At 31.8% G+C, this 18,424-nt stretch overlaps 2 protein-coding genes and 1 pseudogene across 2 annotated transcripts; all 3 read right to left on the reverse strand.

Moving 5' to 3' along the window:
- Positions 1-482: 482 nt before the first annotated feature.
- Positions 483-2,101, reverse strand: LOC134234294 (putative ankyrin repeat protein RF_0381; the record flags this gene model as incomplete). The annotated part of the gene is made up of 2 exons (XM_062716339.1): positions 1,894-2,101; positions 483-1,457 (listed from the first exon to the last, which is right to left on the reverse strand). Coding segments are annotated over exons 1-2 (1,183 nt in total), but the record flags the coding sequence as incomplete, so codon positions are not given.
- A 300-nt stretch (positions 2,102-2,401) lies between these two features.
- On the reverse strand, positions 2,402-6,260 carry LOC134234291 (serine/threonine-protein phosphatase 6 regulatory ankyrin repeat subunit B-like; annotated as a pseudogene).
- Positions 6,261-8,033: 1,773 nt separating this feature from the next.
- Positions 8,034-18,027, reverse strand: LOC134234292 (uncharacterized). Its single transcript, XM_062716338.1, has 6 exons — positions 17,962-18,027; positions 17,551-17,755; positions 17,161-17,268; positions 16,834-16,906; positions 16,520-16,731; positions 8,034-8,173 (listed from the first exon to the last, which is right to left on the reverse strand). The coding sequence occupies exons 1-6, from the start codon at positions 18,019-18,021 to the stop codon at positions 8,034-8,036; spliced, it is 798 nt and encodes a 265-aa protein (XP_062572322.1). The 5' UTR covers positions 18,022-18,027.
- Between the last annotated feature and the right edge of the window lie 397 nt (positions 18,028-18,424).

The raw sequence follows: 18,424 nt of genomic DNA on the forward strand, positions 1-18,424 counted from the left end.
TGGCGGCGCAAAGTAACACTGTCTCCCCATCATTATCAATGATATGAAGTAATTTTCGATAATGTTCAACCAGATATTTACACATAGTATAATTCTTATTAATGCATGCCACATGAAGAACCGACTGACCATCGTTTGTAAGATCGTTATCACTCATACCAACTGACAAAAGGTAGGAAAATATGTTTAACTTTCCGTGTTTAGCTGCAACATGCAGAACAGTGTATCCGTCATATTTAATGATGTGAAAAAGTTGGGGATACCTTTGAACCAGATATTTACACATTTCAAGGTCCCCATTTCTGCATAAAATATGAAGAACAGATTCGCCTTCAATTGTGAGATCGTTTACACTCTTAAAAACAGTCAGTAAAAAAGAAAATAAGACAAATTCCCTTTACTCGCCGCAGCATGTAGAACTGTATATCCGTCATTGTCAATGATATGCAAAAGTTGGGGGTAATTTTGCACAAGATACTTACACATTTCAAGGTTTCCATTCCGACATAAAATATGAAGAACAGATTCAACATCATTTTTGATGGCATTTACGTTTAATACAGTGAATAAATAAGAACACAATGCCATGTTCCCTCTTTTTGCTGCAGCATGTAAAACTGTATCTCCGTCATTGTCAATGGCATTCAAAAGTTGAGGATGATTTTGGGCCAAATACTTACACATTTCAAGGTTTCCATTCCGGCAGAAAATATGAAGAACAGATTCGCCATCATTTGTGACAGCATTAACGTTCGAACAAACAGTTAATAAATAGTTGAATAATTCAGAGTTTCCTCCTCTCGCTGCAGCATGTAGAACTGTATCTCCGTCATTGTCAATGGCATTCAAAAATTGAGGATGATTTTGGGCCAAATACTTACACATTTCAAGGTTTCCATTCCGGCAGAAAATATGAAGAACAGATTTGCCATTATTTGTGATAGCATTAACGTTCGAACAAACAGTTAATAAATAGTTGAATAATTCAGAGTGTCCTCCACTCGCTGCGGCATGTAGAACTGTATCTCCGTCATTGTCAATGGCATTCAAAAGTTGAGGATGATTTTGGGCCAAATACTTACACATTTCAAGGTTTCCATCCCTGCATAAAATATGAAGAACAGATTCACCATTGTTTGCAAGATCATTGACATTCATTCCAACACTTAGTAGATAAGAAAATAAAACAAAGTTTCCATCCTTAGCTGCATCATGTAGAACTGTGAACCCGTCGTTGTCAATGACATTCAAAAGATCAGGGTATTTTGTGACCAAGTATTTACACATTTCTAACTTACCATTTAAGCAACAGTTGTGAAGAACTGTTTTACCGTCGTTTGTTGTAGTTTTAATGTCTAATCCTTTGTCTATCAAAAGCTTGAACACATCAACATTTCCTCCCAGGCCTGCATCATGTAGAACAGTGCATCCATTTTTGTCTTTGACTTCAAATAATGCTGGAAAGTTTTCGACTATATACTTACAGAGTTCAAGATGTCCTCTCTGGCATGAAATATGAAGAACAGATTTACCATTGTTAGTTTGTCTTTGGCATTAATGTCGAAAAACAGTTAGTAAATAGGAGAATAACCTTAACATTTCCTCCTCCCAGGCTGCGTCATGTAGAACTGTACATCCGTCATTGTCAATGACATTCAAAAGATCAGGGTAATTTTTGACCAAGTACTTACACATTTCTAAGGTTTCCTTTCATGCATAAAATATGAAGAACAGTTTGCCATCATTTGTTTTACAGTTTAACATCTAACAAACCTTTCTATAAAAGCTTTAACACATCAACATTTCCTCCCAGGCCTGCATAATGTAGAACAGTGCATCCATTTTTGTCCTTTACGTCAAGTAATTCAGGATATTTTTCGACTAAATACTTACAGAGATCAAGATGTCCTCTCTGGCATGAAGTATGAAGAACAGATTCACCATTGTTTGCAAGATCATTGACATTCATTCCAAGAGTTAATAGATAAGAAAATAAGTCAAGGTTTTGTTCCTTTAGTGCATCATGTAAAACTGTGAACCCATAGTAGTTGTCAATGACATTCAAAAGATCAGGGTATTTTGTGACCAAGTATTTACACATTTCTAACTTACCATTTAAGCAACAGCTGGTGTAAGAACTGTTTTACCATTTCTTGTTTTATCTTTTACATTCAAATCCTTTGCCTATCAGAAAGAGAAAAACCTCAACATTTCCTCCCCTTTAGTGCATCATGTAAAACAGTCTCTCCATTTTCGTCAATGATTTCAAATAGGTCAGGGTAATTTTGACTAAGTACTTACAGATTTCTAACTCACCATTCATGCAGCACTGAAATGTAAGAACTGTTTTACCTTCATTTGTTAATACTTTTAATATCAAACCAAGAGTCTATTCAGAAACTCAAGAACCTCCAACATTTCCTCCCCAAGCTGCGTCATGCAAAACAGTCTCTCCATCACTGTCACTGATTTCTAGTAGTTCAGGGTAATTTTTGACCAAGTACTTACACATTTCTAACTTACCATTCATGCAGCACTGGTGTAGAACTGTTTTACCGTTGTTTGTTGAACGTTTAACCTCTAAGCCCTTCTCTATCAGAAGGCTGAAGACCTCAACATTTCCTCCCCAAGCTGCGTCATGTAACACAGTCTCTCCATTATTATCTACAATTTCCAGTAGTTTTGAATAATTTTCCAGCAGATACTTACAGATTTCAAGATGTCCTCTCTGGCATGAAATATGAAGAACAGATTTACCATTGTTAATAAGATCTTTGGCATTCATACCAAGAGTTATTAGATAGGAGAATAAGTCCAGGTTTTCTTCCTTTGCTGCATCGTGTAGAACTGTGTATCCGTCACTGTCAATGACATTCAAGAGGTCGGGGTAATTTTTGACCAAGTATTTACACATTTCTAACTCACCATTCATGCAGCACAGGTGTAGGACAGTTTTACCTCCAGTTGTTTTACCTTTTACATCTAATCCTTTGCCTATCAAAAGCTTTAACACATCAACATTTCCTCCCAGGCCTGCATAATGTAGAACAGTGCATCCATTTTTGTCTTTTACGTCAAGTAATTTGGGATATTTTTCGACTAAATACTTATAGATTTCAAGATGTCCTGTCTGCATGAAATATGAAGAACAGATTTACCATCGTTTGTAAGATCATTGACATTCATACCAATACTTAACAGAAAGGAGAATAAGTCAAGGTTTTCTACCTTTGCTGCATCATGTAGAACTGTGTATCCGTCATTGTCAATGACATTTAAAAGGTCAGGGTAATTTGTGACTAAGTACTTACACATTTCTAACTTACCATTAACGCAGCAGTAATGTAGAACTGTTTTACCGATGTTTGTTGTGCTTTTAAGATCTAGTCCTTTGTCTATCAAAAGCTTGAACACATCAACATTTCCTCCAAAGCCTGCATCATGTAGAACGGTGCATCCATTTTTGTCTTTGACTTCAAATAATGCTGGAAAGTTTTCGACTAGATACTTACAGAGATCAAGATGTCCTCTCTGGCAAGAAATATGAAGAACAGATTTACCGTATTTTGTAAGATCTTTGGCATCCATACCAAGAGATAATAGATAAGAAAATAAGTCAATTTTTCCATTTTTTGCTGCATCGTGTAGAACTGTGTATCCGTCATTGTCAATGACATTCAAGAGGTTAGGGTAATTTTTGACCACGTATTTACACATTTCTAACTTACCATTCATGCAGCACTGGTGTAAAACTGTTTTACCGATATTTGTTGTATGTTTACCATCTAATCCTTTGTCTATTAGAAACTTGAAGACATCAACATTTCCTCCCCAGGCCGCGTCATGTAACACCGTTTCCCCATCATGGTCTAAGACTTCAAGCAGTTTGGGATAATTTTTGACTAGATACCTAAATATATAGAGGTTTCCACTCATGCAAGAAATATGAAGAACAGATTTACCATTTCTTGTAAGATCACTGACATTCAAACCAACAGATATTAGATAAGAGAATAAGTCAAGGTTTTCTACCTTTGCTGCATCATGTAGAACTGTGTATCCGTCATTGTCAATGACATTCAAAAGTTTGGGGTAATTTTTGACCAGGTACTTACACATTTCTAATGTTCCATTTCTACAACATAAGTGTAATACTGTCTTACCTTCATTTGATTTCCTGTTCACATCTAGCTCGCTCTTGATAAAGAAATTGAAGATATCTACATACCCTCTAGAAGCTGCATTGAATAAAACACTTTTTCCCAAGTTGTCAGTGAAATGAAGTTGTGAAGAACTAAGTTTTACCAAGTATTCACACATTTCAAGTTGTTTTTCCAGTTGCTAATTGTTACTTCAGGATAAAGTTTTTTTTCTAAAAGGTAATTATACAACTCAATATTTCCTGATTGTGCAGCAAAGTGCAAAGGATTTTCTCCTTCGAAGTCATCAAAGCTCTTTGTCAATAATGCAGGGTATAAATCGCAGATGTACCTAACCATATCTATTTTTCCGTTTTGACAAGCGTAATGAAGGACGGTTGAACCGTGATGAGTTCTAGAGAATGGTTTCATCCCTTTGTTTATTAACTTTTTAAAAGCATCTATTTGTCCCGCAAATGCAACAAAATGAAGTGCGTTCCCACCTTGCTCATTTCGTACATGAACTAAAGAAGGATAACGCTCTAGAACGGGATCAATTAATTCATTTTGTCCGAAGTAGCATATTTCATGAAGCAAACCCCCTCTCAAAAAACTCCATTTTGAATCATTTGAAAAAATTATTTGTTCAAGATCAGTTTTTTCTGTAAAACGGAAAAGCATCTTAGCATTTCCACTTTGCACAGCATAGAAACATGTTTTGAGATCATATTTAACGCCTGTTTCTAGAATAGCGTCCACCACATGTTCATGATTGTAACTACAGGCTTTGTTTAATGCCATATAGCTTTGCTTTTTTGATGAACGTGATAACAAATGTTTTACGCAATCAATATTTCCAGCTTCCGAAAAGTGAACCAGCATTGAAAAATCTCTCTCGTCAACACTGCTAACAAAGACCTGTTTGCACGCCTCATCTTCCATAATCTTGTTTGTAAACTCATCATCATTCCAAAGCGTCATCAAAGAAACTGATCTGAATTCGGAAAATTTTCCTTTTTCTAAAATTATTTTGATTTTTTCTATGATGTCTGGGAATAACTCGCTGTCTATTTTAATTGTATTTGTGGACGCACTCGTAGTTGATAGAGATAATAACAGTGAGGGATCACAATCACTAATTATATCTTTCGGATAATTTTGACACAAGAATAGAAAAATACTTTCTTGTACAGAACTGTGTGTAAATCGAAATTCATTGTCTATATTATCATGTTCTACATAGGAACCTTCGTAAACTTTTATTAAATCCCGAAAGTCAGAAATTGATGCACTTTCTTCTAATTTCATAATCTTTAATGCTTTTTCTTTTCTCTTCGTGTCCTTAAAAGGGTTGTTTAATATGTCATCTTTTATGCTACCCCCACAAAGTAGGATGTAAATCAAAACAGCAGTTTTGAGTTCTTTGTCTTTAATTCTTAGTCTAATTTCCTTTTGTAAATGTTTCAAAGGGTCTTCAAAAATGTCTTGGATATTGCAATTGCTTTCTGCTATCTTTTTTAATATTGTAAAACACTGAGGAACTCCAATTGCACACCCAATACCCCTGATCTTTAGAATTTCGTCAACAGACACTATAATATTTTGCAACTCGTACGTCGACACAAAATATTCAAATTCTGCTTTGCTTATTCTGTTGTCATTGTCAGATAAATCAACAGTAGAATTGCTGATTGTAGTGATGTCCGTTATAGTGTTTTCACATTCCCTGTAAATATCGCTCCTTAAAGTTGCTATGAACATGTTCCCATTCCCTTTTTCATTATCGTACAGGTTACCTTTTATCAAATCTTTCTGAGCATTGAAATATTGTATTTCATTCGTCGATACAGACCCTCGCCCAAACATATCATCGAGAAATATCACCATTCTAGAACAACTCGGCACTATTTTATGAAAATTCTCTAAAGACAATATCTGAATTGGTTTCATTCCTCTTTCTCTCAGTTTTACGAGGATATGTTTAGCTAAAGTTGTTTTTCCATCCCCTGGATTACCTCTAACAAATACACATCTCTTTTCCTTTATTATTCGCATGGCTTTTTCACTTGCACGTGTTGTAACGAAAAGAGAACGCATTTCCTTTTCGAAGTTGTCCAACATATCTCTTGTTGTGTCTTTAATAGATATGGTATTGTTTATATATTATTAACTTGTATTTCAATATCGTATTCACAAAATCAAAGAGGAGAACGGTAAAACATTAGAACAAAATACAATAGTACAAAGAAATATAAATTAACCAAGATTCCAAATTAGCTTTTTTCCTAGGCTGTATTTTGAATTGGATTAGATTTTCATGAATCAAGAACTAAAAAATAAATAATAATTACCAATTTTCATCTTTAGTTCTGGCTCTATAGAAAAAAATATGATAAAACTATATAAAAGTGATGAATAACAAAATTAAGCAAACTTAAAACGTTTTATCGGATAAAATTTATATATATCCCATGGCCTTTTGATTTATACTTTGCTCTCTACAATTTGTAACAGAGAAATTGTATTTTTGCCGAACATTTTGTGAAATAGCATATGCTGAAAAGGAAACATTTATTTCCATTCCTTTGTCCATACGATATATCCTGTGAGCTTGAGATAAAATATACCACAGAGTCTGACACTTCTGTTTCATACTTAGATATTTTATTTGAAAAGACGTTAAAGGCTGTCTAACAACCAAGCTATATGATTAATGCGATGACTTGTATCGTCAATTTTCCTTACTTATGCAGCAATATACTTTCATCACCTGCATACGGAGTATATATATCTCAGTTGATTCGATAGCCAAGAGCATGCTCTACGAATAAACAATTTCTGTAACGATGTAAATTATTGACAAGCAATTTGATGAGACAAGGACAGCAGTCTCGTATAAGTTCACTATACTGTAAGTTCTATGGTCGATACAATGACCTTGTCAGGAAATACAATTAATCATGAGTCAAATGTTGAATGGCGTTTTTCATAGTTATTGTTAGTCCATTTTTTATACACTGAATTGACGACGGATATTTCCGTTATTTCCCGATCATGACAAGGAGCACAATGCAGGTATGACCGGTCAGCAGAGGATGCTCACTCTTCCATTGCACCTGATCCCACCTCTGATGTCTCGGAGGTCTGCGTTTTCTTTACTCCTATTTTGTATTGTTTTATGGACTTTGAGATTTAATACTATTCGTTATCTTCATATCCTTCTTTGTGAAAAATATGTTTTAATTAAAGGTTCAAATGCTACCTCAATCAAATTTGAGGACGTGGGCTACAGTTTCTGATACCATATACTATTTCATTTTTAGTGGCAACTTACAACTACATATGTTCGCGATCCAGCGCAACTTTGCAAATCAGATAGCTTTTCTGGAACTTTTGAAAATACCCAACTGGAAATCTCCTACGTTTTACCTTTATCTTTCTCTTTTATGTAGTAATATTCCACTATTACCTGCATATTTTCTTATACATCTCCCGACATATTCAACAAGAACATGCTCAATTTTAAACCAAGAGAGACTCAGACAAATAGGTCGGAACACCAATAGCCTCTTAAAGTCAGTCTCGTAAATAATACGGTAATTAAAATGACCTCATTGGATAATAAAATCTTTTATTGGTCGTGTTTTGGGTGAATTGTTTAATACCAAATTCTTACACTATTAGATTATTGAATTTTTTTTTATTAATTTTACAATTGAATATGACTGATTGGTCAATACAATATGAATGGAATGAAGACTTTAAACGAGACTGCTTATATGTTTGGTTCATTAACTTGTTTGTCAATAACATACCTCGTTTTAGAAATTGTTCGCAAGTAGAGCATGCTCAAGCGTATCGAATAGTTATACAAATAAAAAATTACGAGTATTTTTAGTATTCACCAAGAAAGAAGGCTATTTTCCTTTCGTTGTTGCCAGGATTTTCCTTTCTTTCCTCTCCCTTTTCGCATTGTTCAACTGATATGTCTTTATCTTCCCGTTTGCTTTTGACTTGATGCTCATGTGGGAATTCTGAAATGGAATAATTCGATCTTTTTAGGTAGTTTTGCCTTGTTTGTTATTTTGATTTGATTTGCCATTGAATAATAATGCAGGTTGAATGAGGTTTTTTTTTTTTACACAATCCTTTATAATATAACAATGATTATAAAATAACAATATTTTTTTGGATATGGTAACTTAGAAGAGAATTTGAATAAAACTATAACAGTTTTATCAGAGAGTCATTATTTGTGATGGACATAATTTTCTCAAATTTATAAGTATTTACAGGAACATATAAGTTTATGACAACAATACTTGATTGCGCCCATGTGAAAAGGGTCCTTATGGCAATTTTTATGCATTTTGAGTTTTTCACGGATTCTGATAGAGTAAGGTTAGAAGTTGTCAAATATAAATTTCTATGGTCCTACGTCTACTCTAAGTAGGTTTTTTCTTCATTTTTATGAAATATACTTTAACAGGTTAATAATGACGTCATGTTTTTCAACAACGTCAAACCTTTTCAGACTGAACGTTACATGATTTTCTTCTTTAATTTTACTACGGTGATTAATAGTTGTATAATATTTTATATTTTTCCATGCACATTATATTTATCTCATTGTTTCTTTTAATATTAATAATTATTTAATAGTTATGTATATTATGGATTCATCAGTGGTGCATAGTATTATGAGTGAGTGTTTGTTTTACGTTAGACTTTTCTATGACACCAGGGGAAACCTGAACAGCGGGCAACATCCATTCATTTTTTTTTTGTTGAAACAATTATTTTCTCAAACAAAATATTTACTGGTAATCCATGCAAGAGTCATTTGATAAGCCTGTAGAATTCTCCTGAACATTATTTTAATTTAAACATTGCTCTCGATAGGTCAAGATTTCAGCATAAACGATATATCTTTAGTTACCATATATGTGAAAATTAATTTTTTTTTAATTACAATATTACGCTACCTAAATGGTACTGCGAGGTGAAAATTTATTTGATTGTTCTTTCTTTCTAAATTTTATATAAAGATTGTGAAGTGTGGTACATGTAACATGTAATTACGATACACAATAGACAGTAAATAAAAAGGAAATTCGGTTGATTCACTGCATCTATAATGTTGTCTGTCTGCAGTGGGTCAATTATGACACTGCTTTTTTGAAAATATAAAGGATACTCGAAATATTTTTCAGTCTAGCAGTAAAAATATTTTAATATTAACCAATCGAAAGGTGGAAATTTACAAACAAATGAATGAGTTATAATCCGCAATCATTTACACAATAGGTCAACCCAGGATTAACATTTGTAGGATTATGTGTATGTTGTATGGGGGGGGAGTAAAAAGTCTAAATGGCAGAAACTTAAAATTCTTGTGAACACGAGTTAAAATAAATTTAAAAAAAACATTTTTTTTACTTCAAAAGTTTTAGGTGCACCCAGTACCATTAACCCTACAACTCGCAGATTCACTTTTTTCATTTAGGTTTGAAATAATGCTGCCTATTATTCTTCATTTTTTATTTGTACCTTTAATTCTGAGCCTGGAACTGAATTGCTATGAATTCAATATTGTTAATCATGCATATCATGATACCCTAAAATTAAAAAAATCTGATTTTATTTTATGAAATGGATGGTTTTAGAAGCACACCCATAGAATTAAATTAAAGATGCCATTGACGGTTTATATGTATAGCTTTTGTTTGGGTAGGGGTGGGTTAAAGATTAATAACATATGTAATTGTTTATGCCTAAATATACAGTCAGTTGAAAATGACTGTTTTGTATTATATATTTTCTGACAATTGTCTGTGAACTGGCTGTTTTGAAATGTCAGATTTCTGTAGGGATGTAAACATCTTAGAAAATCATCATATTATTTATGACCAAATTTTAAAAAAATTCCCCTTCATTCTAATGTTGTTTTCTAATTTATTCTATAAAGTGAGTTGAAAAGAGTATGAATTCCATTCTGGTCCTGTTCCCAGTGACGTAGCAACGGGGGGGGGGGGGGCTGGCACTTCACTTTTTCCCCCAACCTTACTTATACTATAGGAATTGATAATTGAAAGTCTGGTTGCCCCCCCTAATATAAGTGATGTACGGAAAACGTAGTATAAAAATTGGTACTGAAAAAAGTTGGCCTCTAACCCAACCCCCCCTCCACACGAAATAGGATTTTCGATTTGTGCAACATTAACCTTTTTTTTTGCTTGTCAACTTTTTCAGGGAAGTAAAATTTTTTTTTCTGGCTGCCCCCCCCCCCCACTTTCAAAAACGATCATACGTGTCTGGTGCCAGAAGCTTGGATATGCTAAGCTTTGTAGAGCCTACATGTTACAGAAATATATAAGGACACCCCCACCCCAATCCCCTGCACTACAGCCAAAATGAAATAAAATGCAAGCACATTGTTGCGGTTTTATGTCATGTATTTTCAGCATTGAATTTTATTTTCTGTTAGCATTTACTTGTAGAAATGAAACCCGACCCCAAATTTGTAAAGATTTTTTTATCAACCAAAGCAAATAAATAATTTTTGAGCATATTTAATAATATTTATCAATAATTTGATGGCAGGTTAAACAATATATTATTCCACACTGATAACTGCAATGAGATTATAAGTTCAGTGATTGAGTTTTTAGCATGATAATTGATATGTTAAAAGACATTCAATGCTGATCGAGCTTTTATGAAAGACAACGTTCGGCATGGCTTAAAGAATTAATTTACAGATAATGCTTAAAACATTTGAACTCCGTATGGAAAAAAAAACACGTAAGTACCAAAGAGTTACATGTATATTAAACTTGGAGATCTTAAAAAAAATAGCTATACATGTATATATAGTTTAGAGAACAAAATTGATATTTTCTTTCATTTATTATTTCATTTGTTTTGAAAACTCATCTTTTTCAATAGATTTTCACATTTCTCATTATTAGATACTTGTAAATAAATTCAATATAAATATTTTTATCTGCCCTCTCTCTCTCTCTCTCTCTCATCAGATTTACTTGTCCAGCCTCATTAAAGTTAGAACATTAAGAACTTTTTTTTTATTCGGATGTTTTTTGCTTGTTTAATTTCTCTAAATTGAAGTGTCCAACAAGAATATAAGACAAAACAACATTTTTAAAGTTCAATTTATTTAATCATGATTATAAGGTAGACGCTTTATATGTTTATTATTTTTTAAAAAATAAAATTCGTCATGGAATTATTTCATGCAAAAAAAGAAGCTATATGATAGGAGATCTGAAAAAAAAAATAAAGTCTGTTCAATTTTGCAGTTTTCTTTTTTTTTTTTTTCGTCTTTTTCCTTTTTCTACATAAACCTTATTCCCAAAGTACAGCAATATTCTTTTATTTAAAAATTCATAATTATGATGACGATTAAAAGTTTTTTTTTAATTTGGTCATAAAATATCTCTTTTAAAATCTTTTATAAAATTCATGCGAACATGCAACTGAAATGTGAAAAAGTACGCAATTAAAATAAAGAATGTCCCTCTCTGGTACCCCTGTTACATCAATTGTTGACATCAGAGTTATCTCTCCTATTTTTTATTTATAGAAAATACAAATAATCTTGACTATCGTTCTTACACATTCTTGCTAGATTTGCAAAAAAAAAAAACAAATAAAAAAAAAAAAAACGTGGAAGATGTATGTTTAGTTTCAACATTTGTGCAAACAATTTAACAACAGTTTAAGCAGTATGCACCGATGAATCAATGTTTACTTGTGATCGACGCGATCGTGATGTATATTTGAGAGTGGTGGAGCGGATTTCAAAGAAGTAGGAAGACAATTTTCCTTTGCAATATTTTTACGATATACCCTGTCTAAGATGTATTCTAAAAATGGTATAAATATGTAAATAAAATTTATCTAGAGTGTAAAGATTCAATATGCTATCAGAAAACACCTTGCCTACATCTTCTATACATAAAATTACGCATGTAGGAAAACTATTGGTATTATAGAGACGTATTTAATAATGTTTGTTAAGAAACCATTTCTAAATGTTTTTATTTATATCTATTAAAATCAGTGGATTAGGAAATTCAGATATTGATTAAATTAATTTTTAAATGAAAATTAATTCCACATGTTTGAAACAGCGATAAAAACTCTGGATGCGTCAAACGTCAAAACATGTGGTTAAAAAAAATCTGCGTCGAAGTTCACCGTCAGTCTGCAACGTCACATCTTTATGACGTTATTTCTCTGTTTTAGCAAAAATGCCATAAGGACCCTTTTGTCATTGGCGCAATCACTTATTATTTTTACATAATAAGTTTTACACGTAAAAACAAAAAATAGGAACATTCCATGACATAATGAAATTCAATACCGAAATTATATTTGTTACGTAAATTACATATTCTTAAAGATATGTAAGTATTGGTCCATCTACCAGTTTTGACTGGATATTTGTGGTTACAAGTTCTAAATCTTGTTAATACAATTCTTAAGTCTTTTCAGAATTCAATTCTAGGCATAAGTTGTATTTGAAAATCCTGTAATTTAAACATTTAGATGAATTTGCTGATGAATTTTGAAGGTGTATTTAAGAAGAATTTCGAATTATGTTTTCGTCAAGAAAACAAACATTTACTCCTAGGTAATTTTCAAGGATAATTTTTTTTCAAAATCGCAGTGTTTAATACTTTTGATATTTCATTCATCACATTCATCCTCAGCTACAACTACACAGTATTTCTAAACTTTATAAACTTCTCTTTAAAACAAATTAAAGATGTATTGTCGGGCCCATCATCTTTTTTACAAAGCTCCTTTCTCTACCCCTTACTAAAAAAATCCAAAAGGAGGTTTAGAAGTTTACCATCACCATTTTTTCTTTTGCAATTGACTCTACAAATTTTACAACCACCCCTTAATAATAAATTATAATAAAGATACGAAGATACGAATTTGATATCAAAGACAGTTTTTTAAACGCAGCTAGGATAAGGCTGCCCGTAAAATATCAAGCTCTTCAAACTGTAGTTACTTCTCTGAACTACCTAGATATGACGTCATAATAGAATATGACGTCAAGTCACTGCATACTTGAGCTGACATGACGGGGAAAGTGTCATAATTTTTACACGGCGTGTAAATTTATTATGGGGATTTGTGTTTAATTCAAGAGTAAGGTTTGTTTTTTTAAGCTCGTGTGTGCTGTTATAATGTTTAACATTTGATAATTAAATATCTCTATTCCTTTTGCTTGTCCGATATGCATATATTCAAGCAATAGCAAAAAATAATGTTTGAAACGCTCCCTTACACGTCCGTAGACAGAATTAAAATTTATGAATCGTGTTTATATTTGACTGGCACAAGTGAAAGACAAGGAAAAATTGAAGATATTCTGCGTGAATCTAAAAGAGAAGTATGTCTTCTAACTGAATTTTGCTAGGGGATCGTATGTAGCTTATCCGTTTTTTGTATAAATCGCGATGAAGAGTGGAAAATACCCCTTCTTACGTTGGTAATTTTAATTTATCGTAAAATATTTTCTTCAGAAGTAAATATTAAATCTGCCCCCAACACTTTTTATGTAGCAGGGATCACGATGAATCGATCTATGTAACAAACTTTGCACAATAAATCTGTTTTGCACTTGTGCCGAAGCGATTTGTGTGCAACATTTAAGAATATCAAAAATGTCCGTCACGTGATCAACACAATCATCTGACATCACAGAAATGCTTTATTATAATACCTGATTAAACTGTTATCTCAAGAAGACTGCAATTTCAAACAAGGATCACATATTGAAATCAAAATCTAGCTCAAAATAAAGTATATATTTTTAAGACATTTTAAACCTTCGGACAGCCTTATCATAACTGCGAAAGAAATAGAAGACAGAAACTTTCGTATTATGCAATTGGTCTTCAACAGAAATACTTTGTTTATAATCAGAGTTTATAATCACTCTGATTCTACACAAAAGTAGACTATACTTGATGTTTAAAGAATGATGAATTTCCTCTTTGAAATATTTAAGTAGTCTTTGTATGGAGAACACATTATTTGAATTCATTGCAATTAGCAGAATTTGTGCTTTTACACAAGTCAGCTTTTTGTATTCCTAAGAAGCCGAATTTATAGAGAACTTCTTTCTGAGATGCCAAAACACTTGTTTTGATCTTCAACTCTTCATTCAGACAACAATGTATTCAGTGACAATATTTAGTCTTCCCAATGTACTTCAATAATTTAAGAATAAAAGGTTTTACTTTGCCTCCCATATTTGGACGCTGTACTAATTAAAGATGGAAATGGCAATCTAATTACTAAATTGTATCACAGAAAGAAAATTAACAAGCTCGTCAAAACAGAATTTCGTAAATTTTATGGTTGTTCTCATGACTTTCTTAAAAAAAACAACCTATCATTATTTGAATTTTGGCTGAAAGTTTCATGTTTATTGTTATACCCTTGTTTCTATTCTACATTTAAGGAGGAACAGGACCTTTAGCCGAAAAAAATCCTGTCAATGAATTTTTTTCGTATTTTTTATATTAGTTTAAATTATCTGAGAGCAATTGTTTTAATTTTATATAGTATTTGGGTAGGATAATTTCTGCATTTTTCAAGGCAGCTTCAACGACAAAAACCTCATTTTGAAAAAATTCTGTCAATAAATATTTCGAAATTTACGATTAAATGTCAGTCCTTTATCGTAATTACTTACTGCATAAATATCACAGGGTGAAGCTAACCTCAATATCGCACAGGACATCATTGAATTAGACGTAAGCATGATAAAAACGCTTCACATTTGTATTTTCCGAGTGCAGGAAATCAATTGTGACGTCACACGAAAATATAAACATTCAAAATTATCTAATTAGAGAGAATCTCTGCTACTAAACACGATAAATATTAATTTTAAAAAAATCTGCTTCAGAAATTTATCATGATACATTGACTGTGACCTGTTTATTATGAAATAAAACGGATCATGACGGGTGTGTGTACTTGATCTCGCCGCACTGAGAATTCAAACATTACGTCTATGACGTCACTGACGTCAGACTGCAGGGTAAAGAGAAACAAATCCGTGTATTGGACAACTTCACAATATCTAAATGATGGCAAGATCTTTAAAAATTTTATTAATAATAATTTCTAAAATTAAATGTTTAAAAACAATTTTAGAATTTAGAATAAAATTACACAAGAACTGTTGATTTTAACAACGTTTAACATGTATATCATCACTGATTATGACGTAATATGTCCTTTTAGTCATGTGACATGTGTCCCGTCTCCCCTTAAAATGACTACTTATGTTGTTTCCAGTGCTCCTTGTTTTATTTTATGCTTACAAAATTTGTAGTTTTCTATGTAGACTTTTTGAGATCGATCATTATCCGTTATCTTCGTTTTTTGTGAGCTATGATTCAAACACCATTTGATGAAAATAGTATTTTTAAAATTAATTCGAATTGATAATGTGTTGTCTAAATGAATGCAACAGTCATTCTATTTTTACATTTGTTCAGTTTGAAATCGTAAGCTTATCATCTGAAATATACGTTTTTAGTACATTACTTCTCTACATAAGCAAATGAAATCAATCTTTTATTTTTAACTAACTAAAAATACTCATACGTATTCTTATAATGTTAAGATAAATAATATAAATAAATTATAAATTATAATCACCAGGTAGCAGTGGTATTTTCTCTTCAATGCTGCAAGGTTCTCCCCTTCTTTTTTGTTCAATTTTGTAAGGTTCAACTGGTATGTCTTTACACTCTCGTTTGTTTTCGTTGCGTTCTTCAATTAATGATATTGACTCCATGTTCTTCGGTGTGTATTTTTTACTTTGATCTGGTATTTAATGAAATTAATTATTGTATGATGTTTAAATGATCTTTCCAATCAGTCTCCCTATCATACGTAGCTTCACTTTATATATATATTTTTAAATTTTATTTTAAAATAAGCTAATATATATATATATATATATATATATATATATATATATATATATATATATATATATATATATATATATATATATATATATATATATATATCCAATGAAAAAAGTCAGAAATCACAAATCTCGAAAATCATTTTTACTGTTAGCGCTTTCTGCCTAATGGCTCTTCAGACAGTAAAAAGTTAACTTTTTACTGTCTGAAGAGCCATTAGGCAGAAAGCGCTAACAGTAAAAATGATTTTCGAGATTTGTGATTTCTGACTTTTTTCATTGGATATATTTACTGTACCAAAACACTGGATTTTTCTTAAATTATATATATATATATATATTTACTTCGCACTGAATCTAAAAGTAATTTTTTCCACATTTTTAGTACCATTATCTTGGTGTCTTCTGTTAAAAAACCTTGGGAACTGATTCTTTTTGAACAAAATCATAGCAAATACTACAATTCCAAAAAGACTCCCCAGTACAGTGAACGTAGGAACTAGTATTGGTATCGAATTCTTCTTTTCTTGTGCTTGTATAGTGGCATTTTGTTCTGTAAATGTCTGGCTTGAGGACCCATTTTTATTTCCCATCGTAGTTCTGAAAATTAAAGCAATTTTAGCCAACATAATCATGAGTATTTGTTACAAATATCGTGCTCCATTTCGCTTTTTACTTATATACAGATGTTTACTTGATTACCCTTTCCTCTTCAAACACAATTCATCAACACTGAAACACTTCATAGTAGGTTCAATCCTGATACAATTTGGATCTGTGAAAAGAACAAGTATTCTGGGAGAATTGTATCAGCAATACTTTTCATCTACATCCAAGTTCTATCTGGTTCCCATTAAAAATTAAAGTCAATGTAATTCCGTAAAAAATCATTTAAGCGGAACATTTATAATGCATACTTCATCTGTAATGCATCAAGAAAAAGCAGCTTAATATCTGTAAGCGTTTAAGAAAATTATTTGAATGATGATTTAAGAAGTCAAAAATTTAGATCACAATGAAGTCGCTTACATTGATATAATTGGTCAGTGAAATAATGTGCATCAGGGCATCCCTTGGTGAAATGAAGACAGGTATAACTGTCCAGTGTGGATGGTGGTTCAAATATAACACACAAATCTATGTTATGCAAAATAAAATGCTATTGACATTCTTTTGTCATTCTTTATACATGTATGTTACGTTCACAAAGAACGTAAAAAGTTATTGATTAAGTCTCATACTGAGATATCCACATTTTTTTAAAAGAACGTTTTTGAATATAGACTGTACTGAATAAAGATACATTATATCTCTTTATTTTAAGAGTTAAACTATTTACTTGTAAGCATTAATTTTTGCACTATATAATCACTATATATATATATTGAAAATATCTTTTAATTATGAGGAGGTACAAACCTTTTCCAAATATGCTCCTGGTATGTGGATAACAGAACTCAACAAGTTGTGTTAGGTCTCTTGTAGCCACACAGTGGTATCTATTTTTAAAGTCAGTAGAATGGATTGAACAATTAAGTCGCCTTGAAGCTGACTCCCATTCTGTCCGGTTGTTTGGGCAGGCGTCAACAGTGTATATTTCTGGTTTTTCAAAGGGATATGTGACCTTTAAGAGAATACAAATATATTTGAAATAACATCCAGTCTGTTGAATTTTCATATGGGGTTTTAAGTACAGTATAGTCTAGATCGCAGATATCATATCATAATATAAATATCAATCATTTTAATGTAAGACAGAATGAGATAAAATCAAAAAGACAATCACCTCTGAAATAAAATCCCTTATTTAGGAAAAACCAAAATACTTACAACACCGCTCTCCTGGTTGATCAAGAAAGTAAAAAGAAGTAATATCTGTCCAAGTATCATTATCTGAAAATTAATGATATAATTATTCTTATTTGTTACTTTTTGATAAGAATGATATAAGTAAGTAAGTAAGTAAATGGTTTATTATAGTGACAGGTGTTATATACAATTACATCAGTTGTCAACAAATATACAAATATTAATAATTGAAACACCCGGCCCATCGGGCCTATATGTCACTTTAACAATATAACACTCAATAATACAAAGATATTACGCATTGCGTTTGCTGTAAATAATAGATTGTCTGTAAGTATATGCTGAATATATGAATTTTCCGATCTGCCTTGGGATATTTAATAAAAGAAATTTTGTTTTGTCTAAATCTGACATATCATTATCAAATAAAGTTGGATTAAATTCAATACTGGTAAAAAAGATTGCTCTTAGATTTGAATATAAT

Source organism: Saccostrea cucullata, unplaced genomic scaffold (genome assembly GCF_032062105.1).
Source record: "Saccostrea cucullata isolate Sc308-1 unplaced genomic scaffold, CSIRO_AGI_Scuc_v1 ctg5104, whole genome shotgun sequence".
NCBI classification, from domain to species: Eukaryota; Metazoa; Mollusca; class Bivalvia; order Ostreida; family Ostreidae; genus Saccostrea; species Saccostrea cuccullata.